Genomic DNA, 25568 nt, shown 5'->3' on the forward strand with positions numbered 1-25568 from the left:
TCAGTTTCCTGCAGAGCTATAAGGGATCTGTGCTTTACCATCCCTAGACTCCAGATTAACTGATTTGCAGATGCAGGTGGGTGGAAGAGAGTCATTTTGCTCCAGAACATGTGAAGGAGCTTTGATTATGCAGCCACTCAAGGTGCTCCTTATTATGAAAGTGCTTTTTCTTTTCTGGTCCAGTTGAATGAGACCTGTATGGGTGACCTATTTTGAGATCAAACTGAAGGATGCCCTGAGAAAACATTTCTAGCGTGAGTTAAATGTAGAGCTACAAACTTAAAATAAGCCAGTTGTACAACCTCCTTCAAGTCCACTTATCCAGGTCACACCTGTCCCATGGGCAAGGGGAAATCAGGCAGAACTTTAAAAGCCCTTCCCTTCCATATCCTTCTGTCACTTCCACAGTCTGCTGCTGTGTTTTTAAGACCTTGAAATGGGGGTTTAGAAAAGGAGTCAGGGAAAAGGGCGGGCCATAAATCATGCTTGGTGCTCAGTGATGTTAAGGGCAGAGCAGTAATGCATCTGGTCCCATTCTGGGTAGTTTTTTCATGCTTTATTCATTTTTTATGGTGGAGAGTTCTTTACAGAATCATTTTATAGGGTTAGCTTCTGGCTGTTTGGGTTAGCTGCTGGCTGTTTGTGTCCATCAGCAATATCAAAATCCCACAGCTTGAACCCATGTGCTTCTTCCATATGGGTCTTGACATTTGAAGCCTACCTGGCTTTTGGGGGATTTATAGCTGTTACAAGTTTTTAACTAGTTAACTCACAGTTTCTTCTTGAAAGATAAATGGATTTTTTTTCTGTCTTTACAGGCTGTTACCCAACTAGAGCTTTTTGGGGACATGTCCACTCCTCCTGATGTAACCTCCCCCCCAGTGAGTATCCAGGGAAACTGAACTGTACATTTTTCTACATGCTATTTTCAGCACATTTATTGAGCACATCTACAATTCAGGTCATCAGCCATTCCAGTAGGTAGGATTTCAAAGTGGTTTTGTGTTGCGAGAAAATAAAAGCGAAGCAAATTAAATGTGGAGTCACTGCTTCATGATGATGTGGAAAAATATCTTCAATTTTTATTTTTCTGATATAAGGCTAGGTGTCACCTAAGATACAACCTGAGCTGCAGATCTCCTTCCCTGGTGTTTATCAGAGGTGCATGCTTCACCGCACTCTGTCTCTCCACTGCGCTGCAGGAAGATGCAGTTACAGCTTTGTATAATCATGTCTCTGGTTCCACCAAGCATATATCTCAGCACTGCCGTTAAAGGAAGACAAACCAGTACAGAGAGAGAGGGCTGACTGTGTTTTGAGGGCAAATAAAATTTTCTCAACACGCTTTTCCACATCATAAAATGAAAAAAACAGTCATTTTCCTATAAAATTTTTGAACTTTTCATTAAGCTGTAGGGGAGTCTGAATATACTGAGAAAATTGAGGTGCTGTGAAGTCATCTCCAAGGTATTCTGGAGTATGTCTGGGACAAGATGTTCCAAATCCTGTCTCTTCATGCTTACCTTGCTCAGTTAGATTGGATTCCTCCTATAATGTAGTCCTATGGTCTGGTCTTGCTGGTTAATTGGAAGCAATATGTATTCACTTTTCCATAAATCCTGCAGATACTTCATTTGCCTTTAGTGTTTCTTACATTAACGCCTTGGTCTTCTGCCTCTACTGGTTGTCACCTAACACCTAGAATCACAAGTCTGTATGTTCTGGAGAAAGAAATTATGTCAATATTTTGCATGTGATGTATTCCAGGCAAATTTTATTTTTATTTTTTCTTCTGGTACAAAGTCTTTCATTTTCTTTCTTTTTCTCCTGTCTCCAGCACATTCGAATACTGTTATTTCTATTGCTTCTTTCCTTCTACATCTTCCCATTCTTCTTTCCTTTCTCTTTCTTCCCTCCAAACCTGTATTTTTTGACTTACGGATGATGCAACAGCAAAGTACATGCTGCAGAAGCTGCAGCTGATATGTCATCATTGTATTTTATTCCTGTTTTCTTGCAGACTCCTGCTACTCCAGGTGATGCCTTTATCCCATCTTCATCCCAGTCACTTCCTGCTAGTACAGACATGTTTGGTTCTGTACCTTTCAGCACTGCTGCCGTACCCTCAGGTAAGAAATCGGGGGAAATGCGAGCCTGACTCAAATTTGGTGATCCGTTCTCAGCTCTGGTTTGCATTTCAGTATTCAGGGCGTTAATTTAGTACAGTGGAAGTGGGGAAGGGTTTTGAGGACAGTGCTGCAGGGCACGGCAAACCAAGTCTTGAACAAGCAGGGAGTGCATTATTTTGAATTTGCCCATATTTTTTAAAACAAAATGCAAAAAAGTCACTGGGAGTTCAACCATAGTTCAGCCATCTGGATATCCTACCTTCTAGGTACAGTAGCAAGAGAGAATCACAGAATCACAGAATCACAGAATCGTAAGGGTTGGAAGGGACCTCAGGAGATCATCTAGTCCAACCCCCCTGCTAAAGCAGGCTCACCTAGAGCATGCTACACAGGACTTCATCCAGGCGGGCTTTGAATATCTCCAGAGAAGGAGACTCCACAACCTCCCTGGGCAGCCGTGTCATCAGTGACACACTCTATCCCCTCGTCCAGGTCATTGATGAACAAGTTGAACAAGACCGGGCCGAGTACCGAGCCCTGGGGAACTCCGCTAGCTACCGGCCTCCAACTGGACTCTGCCCCGCCGATCAGAACTCTCTGGGCCCTGTCATTCAGCCAGTTCCGAATCCACCTCACTGTCCACTCATCCAACCCATACTTCGTGAGCTTCCTTATGAGGATGTTATGGAGCCATCTGGATATCCTACCTTCTAGGTACAGTAGCAAGAGAGAAAAAAGCATTTAGTTTAGCTTTGCTTTCTTTGCAGTAGCAGTGATATCCTGTGCTGTCCCCAGTAAATAGAGAATGAGACATGGAGAATTTGATTGCATTTCAAAGGTATTCCACTTAGTCAAATCCTTAGACTTTTCTGTGTTCCTCAAAGTGCTCAAAATTCAAAAGCTGTGTAGCATTCTGCAGACACACAAGGCTTGTGGTTTTGCCTGCTGATCTCTCCCTGGGATACTCGGAGCACTGCAAGAGCAGCGCTCTCAGCTCCACTTACGGAAAAAAAAAAAGGAGGAGGAGTGCCTTGAATCATTGAACAGTGACTTTCTAATTGGTTAACGCCTTCTCTGATGGGCTGCGTTGCAGCATCAGATTAGCCACTGCATCTCAGAAAGGTTACACTGATGGTGAAGTGTTTGGGGATAATGTCAGCTGAAAACCCTCACTGCTTGGATGAGGTTACAGTGGGGGCAAGATAAAAAGGCATCTGGAGAATCCATCAGAGCCATCTATTGAAATAGATATATATATAGATATATATATATATGACTTACTGGTCTTTCATCACTTGTTAATTTAGTCTTTCAAAGTTCTGCTTCTATTTTATTTTTATTTTGGGCTTTTACCTTTATGATTTTGTCACCACATTTACATTTAGCATTGCTGAACAGCCTGGAAATAAAGCAAAGGGGAAAAAACTACAGGAGGACTCAGAAAAACACTTGAGTTTTAAAGCTACAACAGTATTAAAAGTAAAAGAGAGGTTGCATATTGTAAAGTCTTAGTAACGTAAGTCATTAGTTTAAATGTGAAACAGCATATCTGTAAAGCATAATACTTCTATCAGTGAAACATAATTATGTGGTTTAATTTGTAACATTTTTTACAGTAGTTTTAGTTTCTGATTTTTTTTTTTCATTGTAGATAGCTAAGCACCTGATCATATAATTCCTACACAGCCAAACTCTTGGTAGCTTGAAAAGAGGGTTCAGGTCTGACAGGAAGCAATTATAATTTTAGTTTTAATCTTTAATTTCCCACCCCCCCTGAACTAGAGAGGTTTCATGCTAGCATAATACCCGAAGCAGTTTGTTATTATTAGGTATGTAGTACAGGAGAAGCTCAGGACCTTTTTGATGTTCTCAAGTAAAGGGGGAATAACCAAATGTGGAGATTTTTTTAATCTGAATTCATCTAGGCTCTGTCTTTTTATTACACAATTTGAGACACTTCTTTGCTCTTTGGAGTCCCAACGGTTTGAACTGTGACTGTTTCAGAAGAGGTGGCGCAGTCTTTCTCTTGCAAGAAGGTTGCACTGTCATTAGAGGGCCCTTGAGCTGTTACCAAACATATATGAAGGTGCTTCCCTGTAACTTAGAACCAGTTTTGTTGCTCTGCCATTGGCAGCAGTTGGCTGGTGTTTGAATTGCTCTCCCCAACAACGAATAAAAACAAAAATTATGAGGGACTGCAGCAAAGCTACGCAGAGGGGAGAGAGTTCTGGGCATCCTCTTCATTCCCTCTGCTTGCTCTGGAAGCTTATTTTTTAGCAGCCTATGGGCTGCTCTGAAAAGATGAGCTCCATCCCAGCCTGACCCAGTGCATCACGTTCAGTCTCTGAGATCCCTGCCTCCAGAGGAATGGGACAGGCAGAGGTGAAAGGCAGAGGATGGGGGGAGTCAGGGTAGCAAGAAGAACCTGCACAGAGCTCAGTGGTGAGGAGCAGGGTTAGCACAACAAGGGGGTGAGTTTAGGGAAAGTTTTGGGAGCTTCTGTGGTTCTAGTAAGTGGTTTGACCAAACCGTGCTTTGGCAGAGCCCTGGGGAAGGGAGCTGCCAGATGGCCGGGCATTGCAATGAGGTCCATGCACGCAGGTCTTCACAGACCCAAGGCGGTACTCACTAAGAAAAAGACGAACTTTTTTTGTAAAGATGAGGGGAAGGACTATTGCCAATACCCACCAATTTGTGGTTTTGTATACAAGTATTTGTTCAGTGTTGTGAATTCGGCCAAGTGTGCTGAAGCTCTGGGAACACTAATGTAGCCTGCATGTTTCTGATTTATTGTGTAGCTTTTTCTGCATGCTCTTTACAGTAGTGTTAAAATATTTCATCTTTTTTTTTTTTCCCCCTGCTCTTTATTCTTTGAAGGTTATGTTGCCATGGGAGCTGTTCTGCCCTCATTCTGGGGACAGCAACCACTTGTTCAACAGCAGTTGGCCATGGGTGCTCAGCCTCCAGTTGCTCAGGTGATGCAGGGAGGACAGCCGATTGCGTGGGGCCAACCCGGTATTTTTCCTCCTACTCAGCAACCGTGGCCATCTGTAGCTGGTCAGTTCCAACCAACTGCCTTCATGCCAACACAAACTGTTTTGCCTTTACAAGCAGCCATGTTTCAAGGTACCATTGCTCCTATAGCTACTGTTCCACCCACAAGTGATTCCACCAGATCAAGTCCACAGACAGACAGGCCCAGACAGAAAATGGGAAAAGAAATGTTTAAAGATTTCCAGATGGCTCAGCCTCCACCAGTGCCATCAAGAAAACCAGATCAGCCTTCCCTCAGTTGTACCTCAGAGGCCTTCTCAAGTTACTTTAACAAAGTTGGGATGGCACAGGAAGCAGATGATTGTGATGACTTTGACATCTCTCAGTTAAATTTGACTCCTGTGACTTCCACGACACCATCTACAAATTCACGTGAGTATTTATATGCTTTCAGCTGTACCTTTCCTCAGACGTGACTGCTCCTCAAAGCATTTCTTTTTTTTTTTAATACAGTAAATTGCAACACAGATATGGACCGAGAACCTTCATGCATGGTCTATCTTATTAAATGTGTTCCAGCCATAAAAAAAAGTATCAGAGAGGAATTTCAGAGACCATTGCAATCAACAGCCCTGATAGCTGCAGTCTGAAATTTAATTTCTAAGAAGAAAGTAATATATGTTCTGTGTTAGGGACATGCAAGCTGGTTGGAAAATGCCCATGACATTCAACCTTACAAATGGTTTCACTTATGTCCCATTCAAGCTATACTTTGCAGAAATTAGGGGATGGGTATTCATTTTAATAGCTTGATGCACTGGACATGTGAGGAAATTCATTGAAGAGCTGTGAAATAAGCTTATCGTGTTCATAGCATTGAGGTAGGGGATTTTGCAGATTGCTGAAAAGAGGAATTCATGAGACACAGATTTACCAGGGGCCAGCCAGAGACCTTCTGTTTAACTTACCTGCTGTAGGGCAGGTGACTTATGCATTCTTAATGTAATGTAGTGACATCTCCCTGGTTCCTAAAGGTATATGCCAGATGCAGCCAAACTTAATTTGGAAATGGCTGAATGAAATCAAATATATGGAATTGATAATGACTTCTGTGTTCAAATTTACCTTTTACAGCTCCTTGTCAGAAAATAATTTTCAGGGGTAATAAAAGTTGAGGGCTCTAAAGCATGAGGAAATGTTGTGCTGCTGTGTCTTTCTGAACAAATTAACACATATATGTTCTGTTGCTGTTACCTTAATCTTTGTTTAGCTCCAACCCCTGCACCCAGACAGAGTTCTCCATCAAAATCATCAGCATCTCATACCAGTGATCCCGCTGCAGATGACCTCTTTGAAGAGGGGTTTGAAAGCCCAAGCAAAAGTGAGGAGCAAGAGGCTGTGAGTAGCAGTAAGGTTTTTAAATACTGATTTGCTCGTTTTAGCTAGAAAAGACAGAAGTTAATTAAATGTTGTTTGGTAGTGTCAGAAATAACTATTCTAATAGGGCTGGGTGGTATTTAAGGGGGAGCTGCAGACAGCATTTACTTGCTGGTTCAGTTTTGATAGCTAAAAGCATGACATCTATGTTGATATGCACTAACATTGCATACAACAAACGAAACTCAGAGTTCATATGTAAGGTTACATACGACAGTTGTATCTAATGTCCTTTTTAGCATACCAGCATTCACTTGTTGATGGTAAGGGAGTCTGAGGTAAAACAACATACATGCTGAGGCTGCAGAAAAAGATGTGAGAGTTTGTGTGTTAAAAGATGATGGTTGATGTTGTCTTGCACATTCTTGCATCCCAGTTGCTCGCCTAGTTACATTCCTCAATGTTCTGGCCCTCAGTATGTGATTTCTTTGCCTTAGACTCAGTGGACCAAAGTAAGAAATGTTATCCAACAATGACTTTAAATCACAAGGTATCTTAGGCAGATAAGAGCCTAAGGAGCCAAAGGCAAGAGGGAGTCTCTACAAAAAAAGGACCCAAAGGTACAAAATAATGCAAGCTTGGACTCTTCCTGGTTCACATGTATTCACTGGCTTTCCGGGCCTTTTTCAGTTCTGGTTTGTCTCATCCAGTACCTTCTGAAGTCTGTGGCAGCTCCTGCATGGGCTCCAGCAGGTACTGGTGTGGTCCTTCCCTGCCTGCATCAGCTATAGGAAACCATTATGGCTTTTGAGAACATACCAGTGGTGAGGTCTCACTTTCTGGTTTTCATGAGATAGGATGTACTTGTTATGCCCACAGCATGAAAATAACCTCATGTTGACTTTTCACTTTCTTATTGTTGAGAAAAAAAGGTGTTATGTTCTTGTATTCTAGCCTGATGGGTCTCAGGCCTCATCCAACAGTGATCCATTTGGTGAGCCAACTGGTGATACTATAAGTCCACAGGTCGGTAGCTAGATAGCGCAGGTTGGGGTAGGTATCTGTCCTTTTTTTCTCTACACCTTGAGGTGCTCACTTATTCCTTCACCAGTGCCTACCATTGCTTTCATGGATGCATGGTTTGTTTTTCCTTTTCATCTCTTCTGTTTTTCCTCTCCATTATCCACAGTATATTCCTCATGCTCAGTGGTTTGCATGGCTTTTGCCATTCACTAAGTGTTGCAACTTATGCAAATATGTGTGTTTCGGCTGCCTGCATGCTTTAAAGAAATGTAGACTTATTTTCGTGTTCAAATTCTAAAGGGAAATAGGGAAACTGAGCCGTTACTAACAGTGTATTAGGCAGAACATTTTTTTGTTATCAAATCCACTCTGGCCTTTAGTCAGATGTAATATATTAAATGGAATAAGACATCTTACCCATAGACATAACAAACATTAAGTAAAATTATGTAATGATACGTGAATACCTCTACCCTAAATCAATGTGATAATCAGTAGAAGCACATTTATTATCTGCATGTAAAAAATATTGAAATGGGTTTGTGTATTTTTATCTCCAACTGCAAATTAAAAACATCTGAAAATTATGATCATTTGTATTACCATTGGCATACTGATGTTTTAAAAATTATGCATCATTTAAATCCAGACAGACGGGAAAGATGATCTTTTCATCCTTTTGTGTTACAGAACATGTTAGAAAATGTGGCTGCCAGTGAATGTTCTGTGATTTGTTTCAATACAGTATATATGTTTTACCAAAAAGACAGTAAAGCTACGAAGTTCTGTGAGTGCTGAGCATTGTTATTCACCCAAATACTCTCTAGTGTTACTATTTGAAGGATATGTTTCATTATCTTCTCCCTGTCTGCCGTTCATGTTTTGTATTACCCAACTAAGTGATCTCATACTGCTTCTGTGCTTCAGCACAGAGCTCCTAGAGCAAATCCATAACAATGGTAGAACCCTTTTTGGGTTTGTACAGAAATTGCACTGTGTTTACCAGTGACTTATCCACCTTGAGCCAAAGTAATTTGTTTTCAACTCAAAATTAAGTTTTGTTAGGAGTCCGTTTACTTTGTACATTAAATGTGCTTAAAAAAAAGAAGGCAGCATCTCCCCCTTCACCAACATAACGCTCCGCTCTTGGGGGCTAAAGCAACAGTAGTGTTAAGCTTTGTGTCTCATTGAGTCTAAAAATGACAGTGTAAGGATAGAGTCAAGCTGGCATGAGCTGCTCTAGCAAGAGCATCTGTTGGTTATTGTATTCCAGTGAGAACTGCTTCTGCGTTGGATCGTGCCACATAGTAATTTGGCTTTGCCTTTGCCTGACCTCAGCCAGCACTGACATAGCTGGCTATCCCAGCTTCAGACCATTTCAAAAGTTCTTTCCTAGATCAAGAAACAGAATTTTACAGAGAGAGAGTCCCACGCTCTGCAAACCCATATACATTTGTTTATTGCAGTCTATCCTAGTCAGGGTAATTCTGAAATTCATCACAGGGAGAATAATAATAAACTCTCTTTCTAATTTTCTGACTGTCACAAAGATAGTTAACATCATTTCTAAACTAGCATCACTCATGTTTACTAACTGGGAGTTCTGGAGTAAGTCAGTCAAGTGAGGGACTCCTTTTGTTCTGTTTTTTATATAATGCATAGTAAAATACATTCTTTTACCTGTCAAGGGTGTCTGGGAGCTACAAGACCAGTATATTACCAGTGATTCTATATGTTTGGTCTATATTTTTTGTTAATCCTTGTAGAGTCTTGCATAAAATATGTATAATTCTCAGAAATATGTTCTGGGAAATGTTAAATAATGTTACTGATTATCGTATTATAGTAATTCCTAAAAGCTGTAAGCAGGAACAGGAAGTTGAACAAAAAGAAAGCCTCTATCCAGTGAAGTTACACTAATATCATTGTGCCTCTGTGCAGTGCCATTCAGCAGCAGTCCATAGTAAATCCACTTGCTAAAACCAGCCCATCTAATTCCAAAGCCTAGTATCGTCAGAGCTCTGGAAAGTCTAATCTCCATGGAAAATTATCAATTGAGGACTTACTACTGTGTTGTGTATTGAGCTCCACATTTGGAGAGAAACTTAATGGGGAGAAACATGTAGTACAAAAGAATCACAGTATGCATTAAAAGCCACTTTTGTGTGTTAGATGGGAGATTACTTCGCTCTTTAGAACATGGTTCTTCACACCAAGAACAGCACAGTATACAACTCAGATGAATGGACCTCTCAGGAGCATGACGTAGTATTGTGTTCAGAAATTTCAAATATATCTGTTCCCAGCATCGCTATGAAATCAGCTGTGCCCATATAATATCTTTATTTGCCTTCTCTTGATGTGTTCAGAATGCTCACCTGCCTAGTATATTGTATCCTGATCTTTCAAGGTACCTTAAGTAATCCGGTTTCTTGATTCCTTCTGATACTCCATATTCTCATATAGAAATAATTCAGCATCTTTCAGTTACTATCTCCGTTTCTTTGCTTTTTCCTCTCTTCCTTTTGTGATCTTCAACTTAAGCTCTCAAAGTCTTCATCCCACCAGTAGCTGTTCCTATAAGTCACTCTTCTACAAATAGCTATGGGTTCTTAATAGGTAAATGTGACGTTTTATGGATATGTTACATTTTTGTCCCTTGATGGTTGGAGGTGAGAAGCAGACAGGCCTAACTTCCACAGGTGAAACAAAATCAACTATTTGCAGAGCTGTTCATAGCAAGATTTGTATTTGCTTCTTTTCACTTTGTTCATGAGCGGCATTGAGGGTGGATAGTGATTTTCCAGAAGGGGTGAGGAGAACACTGAATAAGATGACTGCCCTCTTCAGCTGACTTATGTTTAAGCACTACTGCTGTCTTTAGAGATTGTGTGTAGGATAACTATGGTGAAAAGACACAGAGGGGAAGAACTGTATTTAGCTATGATTCTACCAAATATGTTAAACATTTCTTATTATTGACATTTTGGATTTAGGCAAGAAGTTTGAACAGAGGGGGGTTTCACCTGGTCATCCTCTTCACACCAGTGCACCCAGTCAGCCTAAATTATAGTGTGTGAGGTGCAGACCCTGCCGGTGCAGATACTTCTGTTCTAGGGGGTGTTTCAGCCTCAGCAATGGGTCTAGCATGCTGTGACACTAGGAAGCCCTGAAGCTATACAACTGAAAGCTTAGAAAAGGCTATAGAAAGGGGAGCCTTCAAGCATGATGAGAAAAGGGAAGGAGAGGAGCAAACTTTGACTCTCTGATGTCAAGCTTCTTTGGATACCTGTGGTTATGTTGGCTGGCATCTCCTAACAGAATGTCCTGATTGTGGAAAGAATAAATTCAGACTGAATACTGGGATTGGAAGTTACAAATGTGTTCTAACTCCATATGGACCACACAAACTGGTTCTTGAAGGCAAATTAGAAACAGGGTGAAACTTCTTAAAGAGAGTAAGGGGATATTTGATACCACAATTATTGCAAAAAAAAGCCATTTTAAATGCTGGAACAAACACAGCTGTATTGATAGGCTGCCCAGTTCAAGACTTGTGCTGGCAATTTTTCACGAGAGATTCTCAGGAAACCTTCAAAACATTTGTGGCTAGAGCATATCTTCCTCAAAAAGTTGTTTAGTTCTGTGAAATGTGTGCAGACAATTACAAGCCCTCAAAATATGTCACACCCTTCATGATGCTATCAGCACTGTCAGGAGAGCAACAGTTCATTAGAATGTCTATCAGCTTTTGGTGGTACTTTGGTGGCCCACTGCCATCATCCATCTTGGAGCGAGTGCCATTCTTAGTGATAAATGCTCGTAATAGTCTCAGCTCCAGGATGGACTACTGTAACTCTTTATTTGGGCTGTTATTTGAAAGTTGAAAGAAAACAGCAACTTAGGGACAAAGCATTGGCTTATCTGGGAGCTTGGTGAGCCTCAGGAGGGCATATTAAGCTGATTCTACAACCTCCTCTTCCTTTCTGCCCATTTTCTGTTGCACAAAGAATCTGAATGGGCTCAAAATATCAAAGGCTGTATTTGCAGGTTCCGTTACCATCATTCATCTGGCTCAATAGGAACTGAATAGAGTCCAAAGAGAAATTCATAATGATTATAGATGACCTATTCTTACTGTAGGCTCTAGAGCTATCATTCTCAAACTCAAGACACAGCACTGAGCAGTTGTAAACCTGAGAGAGAAGTAGTAGATAGGGTTGTGCATTTGGAAAGACATAACAGTTTGGGAAGTACTGCTTCATTCCAGAGTAATCCTAAAATTGTCATTTCAGGCCCCATGCTCCTTTGTTCATCATCATATTTCCAGAGAATCTGAAGGGACAAGACCAGAGAAATCCAGGCTGCTCTGTGAACAGAGGCATCCTACAAATTTGCCTTCCTCTCCACCGCTAAAATCCCCTTCTTAATACAACCAGCTCATACACAGGTTTCTCACCTCCTCCAATGTCTCCACTTGAAGTAGCCAGGTACCCTTCCATTTCCTCAACTTCTTCCGCTAAACAAGAGACAGCATACTATGTAGCTTGCATAGCCGTGTACCTGCTGATTGTCAATCCAGCAATTCAATTAGGGGATGAGCTCTCCTAGCTTTCTCGGTAATGAGGTCATTTAAAAGTTCCCCGTCTTCTGCACAACAACTGATTTGAAAAAGGCACTTTGCAATAATTTAGTATCTTTAACACTTCTGAACAATTTGCTTCAAATTGGCCATTGGGTTCAAAAGTTACAAAGGCGAATTGACAGATACGCAGACAGAAAGTATAATTGTGTGGCTACTGTTTTGTTAGGAAAGGGGCCCAGAAATAATAGGTGTGTTTCTTAGCTGCAGTTCATTATTATGCCTGGACCAAGATGGAGCAGGGTCCATCCTTCCGAGTAGTTCTCATTGCTTTTTCATTTTATGGATGTATAGCATCCATCTTCATCCTAAAAGGACAGAGACTTTTAAAATGCTAATAATTAAACTAGATATTTGAGACTAGGAAATATTCCTAGGCAGGTTTATAGTAAGAGTAGAGGCGCTCTCCAGTCATAACCCCAAACTAGAAGGTTGTTGTATTTATGCTGCTAATAGAGGCTAACTGTAATAAAAATAATCAAAGATAAGCCACTGGCTGTTAAGAGGCCAAAAGAAATTACTTGTCTTATCACCAAAGATATTTAATTTGAATCCCGCTTGCCAAGTTTACTATGTCCTATTTCATTGAGTCAGCATGCAGTAAGAGAAGACGCATTGCACTCCCATTCCCTTCACTTGCATCCCCAGCACTAGATTCTCATTTTAGCTGGCATTCCAGCACACTTATTTCATGAAACTCTATCATTTGAGCCAGCCCTTTCTGATCAGTCAGCCAGGAGTAAAACCGGTGCTGAGAATCTATTGTAAAGGGCAAAGAAATCTATGCGGGCCTCACCTCTACAATTCAGTACATCTTGCCTGAAGCTTTGCACGTAGCAGGGTGCCTCGCAATGATGAAAGGACTGCCAATGTAAAAATAGTTTCTTCCTAACCAAGCCCTGTGTTATGTTTTGTGAGTGAGTTCACCTACACAAACCCAAGCAAATGCTGAATCTTTCAAGAGATGTTCTCCAGTGATAGTTCTGCTGGGGAGCAGATGTTAATATCTTTTAATGGGATGCAAACTTACTTCTAGTATTTACATAATGTTATTCAAAACCATTAGCAACCTTGTTACCTCATGCAGTAGTGTACTATACCAGAAATACTGTTTGCTACAGTCTTGTTTATTATGCAAAATGTTCCTTAAAATGGGAAGAATAAGCTGATTTTAAGCATGAAGTATCTCTGGAATATGTAAATGTAGCGTACATAGGGAAAATTTTCTCTTTGGCAATTTTTGCAGTTAATTCCGAGAGAGTTCATAACATTTACGCAACATCCTTGTAGCTTCCTAGATATTTAGCTGTCTAAGTTGAGGTATGTATATTTAGACATTTCTGGTCTCTTACTGCAACCTGTCACTTTGGTCAGATACCTGACCTGTGAATTCATATCCTCGTCCTGCAATATCTCGTTATTTAAAAGCTACTGTTCAGTGTAAAGAGCCACATTAGTATGTGAGAATATAGCTAAACACTAATTTGATAGCAGCTTCCCAGCATAAAGGAAAACATTTACTTTTCAAACATCTGCCAGAAATTGCATATCCCCAAAGTTGATTGAAGCCTTGAAGTAGGATTTAGCAGCAAAAAAAGGTGCTGCCAGTTGTTGTCTTGGTTTCTCCCTGTGGGTTGATGAAAGCACATCAGAAGTGCTTCTGGGCCAATCCTATAGAAAGGAAAACCCTTAAAGATTCAAGGTGTTTATGTGAATTGGAAGCTTTGTATGCTATTTTATTTGTTCCTCTTTTTTTTTTTCTTTCCTAATAAAGACACGGTCTTTCATTTCCTTCCCTGCAGATCTGTTCCTAAAGCAGTGGTAGGAGTAGAAAGCAGAAAACATTGGCAAGATGATTCTGATGCTATGAGAAGAGTTAGACTCGCCTGCCTTTTAATGACGTTCCCTAATGAAGTTTAGTGACTTTTGAGTGGCATACGTAAAAAGAAAGGGGGGTTATTTCTGCTTCCAGGACCCTCCAAAATAATGCTTGTGAAGCCCCCCTGTCTGGCATTGTGAGAGAAGCTATCCGTGGAGGCAACAGCACTTGACTCTCCTTTTGCCTCTTTTCTGTCCCTTTCTGCTCTCTTTTTCTCTCTTGAGTATCATTATCAATACTGTACAGATACCATTTGCAGTGTTGGGCTACAGGCAAGATGTGCTGCTTGAATTACCTCAAAATACTAGAAAACAAATCTCAGTCATTGACAAAAAAATTTGGCTGCAATTAATTTCTCATTTAGGCTTCTGAAGGGGGAAATTAACTAAAAGGAAGACATAAGAACACATTTTTCAGTCAAAATGATCTGGTCTACTAGAAGAAAAATTACTCAAATCAGTGAGAAATGCAGGCCTTTGCCACATGAAGTGTGTGCTCAGATAAATATTGGAGACAGATGAAAGAAATGTCTAATTCTAAAGGCTGCCTCATGCATTGTTGAAAGCGCTGGTGACCAATGATGAACTCCTCCTCCTCTTCCAATGGTGTCAAGTTCAGTGACACCTTAGGACACCTGTTACTTAAATGCATCTGCATATCTAAAAGATATTTGAGGAGAGCTCTAACAAGCACACTTGACATTTTGAAAAGCTTTTTTTTTCCCCTGAAGGCATTTGAAAAACTGACATCTTTTGTTCCAAAGGGATGCTCTCCCTCCCTCCTCTTTTCTTCTCCTCCTTCCTTTTCACTTCCCTTTGCAATCACCTCAGGTTCAGCAAATGCCTGAAGAATGGGCTGGTGTGTGTCAGGTTCCCACATTAATTAGTACAGATTTTCTCTGAACTAGCTGTGATAGATCATTCTGCCAGCTTCGTGTCTGCAGTACATGAAAATTGGCATAGGTGGACTTAGCACACAGTATGTGAAATGCAGTTATTTACTCTCAGTCATCTCTTCTGATTACCTTTGATTTTTCAAGGTCACAAAATATATTTGCTTCTTGCTGGGGATAATTTCAGCAGCCTTTATTTAATCATTCCAAAGGATTTCTCTCATCCTCCCATAATGCTCATAGTGTACTCAGGGCTTCATGTAGATGGGAAGTGAGGAAGCACAGTCTTTGCAGGCTCCAGAAATGTAGTCATTTCAAGGAATAAGAGACAAATTTCCTTGGCATGTCGGAAGGAGGTCATATTTTGGAGGGAGCTTTGTTGTGTTGCCCCTCATTCAACATGAGATGCACAGTGAGGCAGGACAGGGCACTGGGATGGGGCACAGCCTGGAGCACTGGCCAGGCACCCATCAACACTGAGTGAAAGGAGCCCTGTGGATCCACTTTTGGCCTTTTTTTTCTCATCAGCAGCATCATTTTTATAAGCAGTCATTAAAATCCTATGCCATACCCTGCCAGACATTTCTGTGCTCCACAGTGCCCTGTGATTTGCCAGCCTTCAGAGCTTTTTTGCTCAAAGTCAGCTTCTGCTGATGCTGCTGCAACATGAGTTGATTCTAACTTGGTTAAATTCAACGTCGTGGCATGGTATTTGAATATGTATCAAGCTGTGGAGAGTTAATGCAGTATGGCATTAATTAGCCTTTCTGCCTGTCTCGTTCTTTTTTTAGATGTCATTCTTAGTTTAATAGATTAGTTTCTGGAGATGAAGTAGAATGAATTTCAGGGTCCATGGATGGTTTGCTTCCCGCTACAACCAAGATGAACGTAGTATTAATGCACAGGGTGTCAGCTATGAAGCAACACTGAAGAACATGGCAGCTTCCCCCCTCCCTCCATCCAGAAAATTCCCAAGAAAGTGTCTGTTAGCAAATCAACATGCTTTCCTCCCAGCTTTAATGATTGTACTAATGGTTATACAGACTTCTAATCAAACTGCACAGAGCTTTCGCCATTCTTCATAAGCAACTCATTGTTATTTTAAATCCCATCACAGCTTCATTAGCTCAGCTTTTAGCAGCGGTTTCTGCTTGCAAGTGTTTTTCTTCATGAGTTGTGTAAAACCCACAGCTATGTTCTGGTCTTGTGCTGCTGGGGGGGATCTCAGCCTGGTGCGAGTAACAGCATTTTATGCCAGCTACATTTCTGGCCTGTAAACTTCAAAACATCTAGTCATATAAATATCATTTCATTTCTTCATATGTCTATGCCCAGCAATACCTCCTGAGGATCGGTGCACCGCCAGTACTGGAAGAGGAAATTGATAGTAAGCATTCATTTTCTGAAATAATGTCACATTTTCTTCACAATTCAACCGGGCTGCCGTGATCACTCAAGGCAGCACAGAAAACAAACACTTCCTTTGGGTTTTGACTCATGAGGTATTGCTGTTCTCAAGCAGATGGTCTAAAAATGTTCTAAAAACTGTCTGGAGGCATCTCCACTTATTTTATTTTTGTTATCCCCAGGAAGCAGAACCTCTCTACGCCCAGATCAACAGACCTAAGAAATAGCATTGTTACAGGCTTGTGGTGCTCCAAGACTCAAACGAAACCCAACAACCTGGCAGGCCTTTGGCTTTCATGCTTTTTTCCAATTGATTTTGTCTGACAAGGAGAGATGATTGCCCTCCTGGACTGGCTCTACGAGTGTTCCTGACATTTTTTTTGGCAACCAATGGCAGATTCCTAAGGCAGCACAAAATAAAAACTCTCCCTGCTTATCATACCACAAGTCCAGCCCCGTCCCCACAAGTCATGGGTATACAGACTAGGAAATCTTACTCCTCGGTCTTTTAAACATTTGTTATCTTCTGTGTGCCACATATAAATAATGAGCATCTGAAATTCATTGAGTATTAGACATTCTTTTTTCTTTTGAGCAAAAAGCAGAGTCTGTATGTAGCAGTGGCATTATCATTCAACAGCCTTTTGGGCACAAGTCGGCACTTTTTATGTCATGGTGACATGTTTTTCATCATCATTTACATCAGGCTGATCCTGACTTTTTTTTTCCCTGTGTAGACATATTTAAACAACAACAACAAAAAATACTGGCAGTGTCTTTTTTTTTTTTTTTTTTTGTATTTCTTATTCTGTAGTTTTGTATGAGTGACAGATGTAACAGCAAAATGCCTCCTGCGGCAATGATTCCTAACTTGAAACCACAGAATAAAACTTGGTTGTTTTTCCATCCTGACTGAAAATGTTGCCAAATGGACCTTTAAGTTCTAGCGCATCATGAGGAAGAAATGCTGCTTTTCTGTTTGAATACTCATGTTGTGGGTAGAGAAAGGACATCGAGTCCCACTGAGGAAAGACGAAAGAGTCAGTATTTCCTAGGAAACTCTAAACAAAGTGCAGAAAAGGAATATTTTTATTTCTTCAGTATCTTGCTGCTGTAATGCTATGCAGACAAGTGTTTTCTTCTCTGTGTGCCATTTTTGATGAAAAAAAAATCATTTGCCAAATAATACTGGTATGATTCTGGTTTAGGAATTTGGATGAAGCGGACTTTACAAATGGGACAAGGATAGCATGGATTTTGGAATAACAAACTGATTCTGTGATCAAATTGTTCATCTTTATCACTTTTTGTACATCAGAAAAAACAAATGGGATTTTTATTTTATAACTTGAAAAAAATCTTACTGTTAAACTCTTTAAATGTTTAAGGGGAAATGGCTTTAAGGAGTTTGAATGAAAATTGCCAGTTTTTTTGTAAATATAAATGTTATGAGAATTCTTTTACTAATGCCATTACACAGTAGAGAAGGTAGCAAGTTGCAGTGCTTGGGAGGTGTGGCAAACCCAATTTGTGGTTCTCACATCACATACGTTTTTTCACATGCTTACGGTAATGGGCTGAAGCTCAAGTGCATTTGCCAAAAGCAGTCAGCTTGTCAGCGACTAGTGAAATTAATGGGAACACATGATTTTATGATCTAGTTTTCACACGGACATACTCCACTTACAAGAAATCACATTTCATTGACATTCCTTTGCAATTCCAGAACCTCTGCATAGAAGTCATCAAACTGTTTACACACAGAACAAAAAAATTTAAAACTTCCTTTTTTTACATTTATGAAGCAAAAGTGCAGTGTTTGGGTTCATATGTTTAGCACATGATTTTCATAAAGAATCTATATATTTTTGCCCTACAGAGAATTGTTATACAGGTCAAATGTGTTTTCCTGATGTTCCTATGCAGTTACAGTATATTGAATTTAGTGGTTTAACACTAAAAAGAAAAAAAAAAAAGAAGAAAAAAAGAAAAAAAAAAGAAAAAAGAAAAAATAGAAAAAGGAAAAAAGTTTAAAGGAATCAAATGATTAATCAGTTTTTAGGGTTATTGTGCAGATTTTGTTTTTAAATTGACACATTAGAATTTACATTTTTGTCATGATTAAAATAGGCCTGGAGTTATAAATATGTTACTTTCTTTCATCTCTATTATAAGCTAAAAGTGGTTTAGAAGACAGAATAACTGGGGTGGCGATTGTTGATATGTGCAACCAGATCTCACAACATGATTCCAGTCTTTTATTTTGAATTAGAGAAATTAGAGAAATGTGCGTTACAGAATGTATGTGAATGAAAAATTAGCTGTGACTAGACCTAATGAACCTGCAGAGAAGAGAACTTTTATCCCCATTCACGGTCATTTGATGCTTATTCCTTAGTCGCGTGCAAACAGCTTTGTAGCAAATCTTACTTTCCCATCAGAAGAAAGATCAAGTTTTCTAACCGGACAAGATGAATTAAAAGTTGGTGGATTGAGTGTTTCAGGATTAAAAGCAGAGGTAAAAGCATTTCTGAAGGACATTTCTTTAAGAATATTTTCCTAATTCGCACAGTGGTGCTACTTTCTTCCTCACTGGCTCTTTTGGGTTTTGTCCTACATATGGAACCACGAAGACAATTTTGGTTCGTCATGGACATTTGAGGTTTAGTATCGCCAGTGCATTTTCAGTTATGGGGTAAAACGTTGAAAGAAAAAGAAGAGATTTATGTCTCAGAGGATCCATTGATGTCATATTTGTAGGAAGCAGATCATTTACGTAGTCCTTGCAACGAATAGGTGCCGAGGGAATGAGGCTGGGATTTTAGTGTCTCATGAAAGACAGCTGGACCATCACCGTGGAACTTTGTCTAAATAAAAACAAATTCTGAATTGTCTTGTCATACGATTAGATCATCCTTGTCATGCTTCAGATGCTGAGTTGAGAGGATTGGAAGACCTCTGCACTGTACCAGTATTGTAGATAACTAAAATACCCAGCTTGTGCAATTGTTTAATCCCTCATCCTTCACTAGCACTAAATTCATCACTTTAAATTTAAAAACCAGGGAATCCCACCAGCCATCCTGTTACCATCCCCCATAGGTTCTTGATCTTTACCTGTCATGAAAAGATATTTTGATAGATCGTAGTCATCCAAGTGTCTGATGAAACCTTTCATCTAATAACGTACTGGGCACCTTCTTTGCAAAAATGTTTACTCCGTGGTTTTCATTCATTTTTATTTCTGCATTCTGACACATATTTTTTTAATAAAGATGAGAAAGATAAAATGACTGTTGCAGTACATTTCTAAACCTACTTTAACTTTACCTCAGATAATGACCATTTGTTAACATATACGGACACATTATTTTTAACTTTATGTATAATGCATTCAGCAACAACAGAAAAAACCAACAAATTTTTAGAAATTTTCCATTAATTTCTGTAACACACCATGTAATACTGTTATGAATAAAAACATTTTAAAAAGGCCTCATTTCAGTAAGTTTGTTTCATAGCTTTTGCTCTTCTGTGATAATTCTGCCATTCTTACAATGCAGTGTGGGTGTCTGTCATCGCCAATATTTTTGACAGTGGAAATATCTGGGAAAGGAGGAAATAAAAAGTGCCTCAATTTGGGGAATACCTAATCTTAAACGCTCTAAGTGTTGTTTATCTTGCAGATACTTAACTTGCTGCTTTTAATAGCTGCCTCATCAGTTTTGACCTCTTTTCAGGTGTTTTAGGATGAGCATCTCAAACGAGTGGGTATTTTAGTCCCCTCCTGTAAAATCTCACTTTCCTGGGAGAGATCACATGGTACAATGCTACCAAAGCTGGAGTACCTCTGTGGCATGAGTAGCTGTAATTAGTTTTGCTTATATTTTCCTCTTCAAATAAGACTTAAAATGAAAAATGAGCATTTAAATGTGACAATTTTGAAAGTAAAAACTCCCGGAATTTTCCAGTAATATGCACAGAATTAAGAGCAAAGCCTTGATCCAGTAAGACTTACTGGTAATACCACCACCTATTTCAGTGGGACCTTTCTGCTGGTTGGGGCAATGTGTAGGGTAGGCTGAAGTGTTTTGCTGATGTAAGACTTGATGCCAGATGCAAAATAAAGTTGTTTGATATTCAGAGGTACCAAGTACTGGATCTCTCAGTCGATTACTTTGCCAAGCAAGTAACACACATATGCAGGATACCATCTTGAAAGTAAGAAGTACAGGTCTATTGTACAGGAAGAGTGAGAGGTGTGGATGTGTGCATGTATATTTTATTGTATTTCTTCTTGCTGTCACATCCCTTTCTTGTCCACCAGAAATGTCCAGTAGGTCATGCTGAAACATTCATTGCCTTTGTCAATGAACATTGTTGAAGTACTTGGATCCCACCTAAGAATAAAAGTCATTCTGTTCTGATAAAAACATGCTAATGTTAATGTCATTTGGACTTTGTAGCTAATTATATTCAGATGTCCTTGGAAGGAGGAACATGATGTGTTTTGTTTTCAACAAGCTATGAAATGTCAACTTAAAGTGATATAAGACACAGCTAAGCAAGGTTTTAAACTAAAATGCATTTTTACAACATAGGCCAAAGCTAGTCTTGTTGATGTTCATCTGGTACCCCCACACTAAAGTTGGTTTATGTTGAAAAATCAGAAAAATTGTCTCATGTTGCACAGTTGCTATGCAGACTCAGTTTAAAAAAGTCTGAATGAGCAGGTTTGAGATCCAATCTGGTGGTAGTGAGGAATCTCGAAGTAGGGAGGACACGGCTGTGTGACGACATTGTTCAGAAGGGGAAGAAAATCTGTTTCTTACTGTGCCGTGTCAATGTACTATATTGCATTAATCTTGCCCTAATCTAAGTAGGAGTCTGTAGATCATATATGAGAGGATCCAGCTCAAACATGACTAATTCAAGAAGTCCTGATTTAACTAATGCTAATTAAAGCCATGATCTCCTGCAGTAATGAGAATTTATTTAGCAAACGGTTTGCAGAATCAACCTGCAGTTTTAAAAAAGTGAGGATTGTGACAGATCTCTCTTTTCCATGTCTGTGACTTCTGGGAAAACGATTGTATAGACTGGGAATATGCAATTCTAGCTCACTTATGTTGGATTAAAGGCAGTGTTTTATGTTCTTTGATCACGGTACGGTGACAGTTGCTGCAACAGATAAGCGAACCTCTTTTTTCCTTTTTCTAGGTTGTCATATATCTTCCCATGCACCGTTTCCTTTTTTCTTTCTTTCTAAACAGTTCATGTCCTGTCAGGTTCATATTTATTAGTTTTCTGGCAAATACTGTTCTCAATCAGAAGAATCTAATTTCAAAGAAATAAAAGGGGATATCTCTTGGCAGTTTTCTGCAGAGGTTTGAATCCATTGTCTACATTTGTCTCTCTAAGCCAACATGGAAAGCACACAGTGGTGAATGAACAAAGTGAAAGTCCATACGGCAACCAGAAAATGTGGGCTTAGGGCAAATGCGTGAGTTGTCTACACATCTACTCATGGCTGCTGGTTCTGCTCTTGTATGTGAAATCAGTGGGACTCACACCCTGTTCCTGGATGTGGTCTGATGTTACTACTGCAAAAGTGATGATTTGTAAGAGTGTTTCTGTCAACTCTCTTGTAATGAGGTCTTCCACAAGTTGGTCTTCTCATACCAATTTGCTTTTTAGGATCAGCCCTATTCAAAACCTTTTTATTTTTTTAAATACCTAAGTTAAAGCAGAGAGCTGGCATGGGGAAGGAAAAAGGGGGGGGTTCTCTTGCTTTACTTGCTGTCTGAAAGTGGGGAAACTGAATTATACGTTTCAGCATGACAGTGAGGAATATGGGGAGATATCCTGATACGATTTCCTGATTACCTGTAACATTGCCTGTCTCTTTCTAAAATTATCCTACTGGAGGCAGGAAATATCAGGTCTATTAGTGAAACGACTCTCCGGCTATTAGTTTTTAGAGCTTTAAATAGTCTTATCTCCATTGACGTGTTTGCCCTGTGGCTCATCTATCACCTCTAAAATGTTTTATCAGCACCTGAAAAAATCTCAAGAAGAAGAATAGCCTCAAATGTTACCCATTCAAAGGGCTTTCAGATACAGAATGTATTTTTTAAAAAAAGGTCTTTAAAGATCTGATATTATTTTCTGGCTTTTCAACCCCATTTCATAGCTCCCACAGCACCACTTCTATAAATACTCCTCACCAGCAAAGAAAGGATATCACAATAGATTAAAAGAAAACCAGGTTAACAGGCAGCAAATCAATGTCCATTCAGCCTCAGACATTTGTGAAAATAAAGGATTATGAAGAATTATTGCCAGGTACTAGCTGTGTGAAGACCTTTTGTGGCATCTTTGTCTTCTTAACAGATAGTTATTAGAGGTCTAAGAAAACCTCTCAGTCTCAGAAGCCAATTGTATTAGAAATAAGCAGAAGTTACAATGCCATAGAATGTTGCGGGTTTTGTAAATTTTGTACTTTTTGATGTAGTCAGATTATGAGAGTCTTGTTTTGTCTTTAAAAAATGCCGTTTCTAGTTTGAAAATGAATTTCTGTGTGTGCCATCTTGAGGTCTGATGGAGAGGAGATGGAGACAAGGGATGGGGCATGGTGGGTTTTTCTTTCTTTGCTCATTATTGCAGCCCCTGTCTTGCCACCTTCACAGGAGCTTAGACTCGGAGCTTTCAGAGTGGGTGAACCTGTGCCCGATTTGGACTGGGTCACTGTAAGGCATTATTTTTAGTGAATCAAAAGCCAGAAAGAGAATGAAGCTCAACAAGGTGAGGTTTTTATGTCCAGGGCCTTTCAGAGACCAGCCTCACCACCAGAAAATAACTGTGTTAGTAACAAAAATGGTCATGCAACACGGTTGTAGTAAATATCAAAAAACATTCCTTAGGGTTTCTTACTTGTAAATTTTACCATATACTTGCCACCTTATGTTCTTCACCACTAAAATCAGTGGGCAAGCCTCCTCTTACCTTTGAGTGAGCCAGTTATGTTCTTCTGCAGAAGGAAATGCGTTACGAGTTACGAAGCAGGGGATGAAAAGGTGGCCTCAGAGAAGAAGCAAAAGAAACTCTTTTTGAGAAGTGCACTAGCAGTACCATAAACTGATGCTTGCTGGCTCCAGTCTGACCTTTCCCAGGGAGGGCCTTTCATCTCTGATGTGTTTCACGGTTTTTCTTTAGATGGGAAACTGCCATTTAAAAAAAAAAATCATCTTTGTTGAAACTGTACAGGTTTTATTTACAGGGAGCAAGGGGTCACAAACTTCCATTGGTGTTATGAACTCTGCAAAGGCTGCGTTGCACTTGAAAGCTTTGTGTTCATGATGGACACTTAGTGAGGCTTCATTTTCGGGTGTGAGGAAACCCACGTTCAGTGACTTACAGCGTTGTTAGCGCTAAGTGCTTTGGGACTCAAAAACAGCTCAGCAGACAGCCACAGCTATTACAGTCGGCGATGAAGAAGGATCAAGGCTGAGGGAAGAGGACAGAGATGCTACTACAAGGCGACATTCCCACTGATCCATGGACCCGCTAAGCCCCAAACTGCAAGGAAGTGGAAAAAGAGCTGTAGTGGTTGTGAATTTTATGTGTTAGACCTACCTCTAATTAAACCAGATTATAAATAATGCAGCAGACCTGATTTTGCTTTTCAGTTCTCTCTGAGAAGTATGTTAACTTGCAGGAAATTCTGTCTCTTTGGTCCCTGCTGCTGTTTTAACCTAACTTCTTTCTACTAACTCAGGAACGAGGATGGTCACCACTAACATGTGCGTGGCGAGAGGCAGCAAAACAGGAGAAGGCTTCTTTGAGATCTTCACGCACCAGGATCACCGTCATGGTTTGCAGTTAAATCTAGAGGGTGCTCTGTACGTGTAATATTAGATTCTCTTTTGCTGCTATTGACATACTGGATTTGTACTGCATTTCCCAGCCAGCAAAGGTCCCACGTGTGGAGAGGTCTTTCCTGTAAGTGGTTTTTGTCTTTTTTTTTTTTTTTTTTTTGTCCTGCACAAATGATTAACAGCTAAATCAGTCATGTCAAAGGTTGCATCGCATAGGCACATCTTGGGTTTAGTTTGGGGCAAAGTCATTTAAAACAGAAAAATAAAGCAAAAAAGGTAAATAAAAAGCTTTGCACAGCCTAAGCCATCTTTCCTAACAGTTTGTCCTCTGTGTCTAGAGATGAAAGGGCAGTTAATCAGTAACACTGGGTTAAAAAACTGGCTGTCTGCAACACAATCTTTTTATTTGGAGCAGATTCCTCCAAGGAATCAGTGAATGGGCTTCTCTGTGTTCAATTATTATCATCAAATTCCCAAACTAGAAAGATGCAGCACCCAGTAGCTTATTTTGCGGAGACATGGCTCCACAGGCAGAATAAGGTCACTTGTAAGGTAACTATGACACATTACGAGGTGTAGCACTTGGCCAGGTAATGACACTGAGGTTGTCAGGTTTGCTTTGTATTAGTGAATATGTTTAATTTTATATACAGCATCCATCATTCCCATAATGAGCAAATTAAAATGTATTTATTCTTTGTATCATCATAGCACTTGGAGACTCAGCCCAGGGTGAGAGTCTGTGCTGCTAAAAGCTGTAGTTGCACACAGTGCAAGGCTGCATCTGTTGAAAGAAACTCTGCTTGTCCAGCAAGAGGAAGGGTGGGAAAACACAATGATATTCATCATTTTGTACAGGGAATCACAGATTCAGAGAACTTTTCTTACTCCAAGATGCTCTTGTAGCTTAAGACTAATTAGGAAAATGAAGGGAAAGACTTGCATCTCAGGAATCAAAAAGCCATACCTGAAGTGAGAAGCAGCAGGACTGTGAAGACTGCCTCAAGAGGCAACCAAAGAAAAATTCTGCAAGGTTTTGAGGATCCTGAACCACCTTCAAAAGCCCAACTGAACCCAAGGGAATCGGCCCTTGCTAAGTTCCCTGCCCCTGTTAGGACCATTGAAGAGAGAATGACTCAACATAGTAGCTAGAAAACACCAAGAATTTGACAGGTCTTGCTTATGTGGGGTCAAGACTTTGGGTATGTGGAGCAGAGGATGTCTATGGAAGGGCCCAGCCAGGGCTGGGGCTCTTGTCTTCCCCTGCAGCATGAGCCCGAGCCCAAGCCCAAGCCCAAGTGAGAGGCAGCGAAGAACACTCTTGGGGATGAAGGACTTCTCTGAGCCA

The 25568-nt window shown here is 40.1% G+C and overlaps 1 protein-coding gene across 4 annotated transcripts in view; it reads left to right on the top strand.

Moving 5' to 3' along the window:
• The window catches only part of DAB1 (DAB adaptor protein 1), a 119077-nt gene extending 102507 nt beyond the window's left edge, over window positions 1–16570 (top strand). For 3 of the 4 annotated variants that reach the window (XM_009636242.2, XM_035891815.1, XM_009636243.1), the window contains 5 exons: window positions 819–881; window positions 2021–2129; window positions 5007–5555; window positions 6394–6521; window positions 7455–7538. In XM_009636242.2, the coding sequence (XP_009634537.1) occupies window positions 819–881; window positions 2021–2129; window positions 5007–5555; window positions 6394–6521; window positions 7455–7538 (933 nt within the window). Of the gene's footprint in view, window positions 1–818; window positions 882–2020; window positions 2130–5006; window positions 5556–6393; window positions 6522–7454; window positions 7539–16525 lie in introns of those variants that run through there. The other variant, XM_035891814.1, reaches the window with a different exon arrangement.
• Window positions 16571–25568: the final 8998 nt, after the last annotated feature.

Source organism: Egretta garzetta, unplaced genomic scaffold, assembly GCF_000687185.1.
Source record: "Egretta garzetta isolate BGI_Z169 unplaced genomic scaffold, ASM68718v1 scaffold163, whole genome shotgun sequence".
Taxonomy (NCBI): domain Eukaryota; kingdom Metazoa; phylum Chordata; class Aves; order Pelecaniformes; family Ardeidae; genus Egretta; species Egretta garzetta.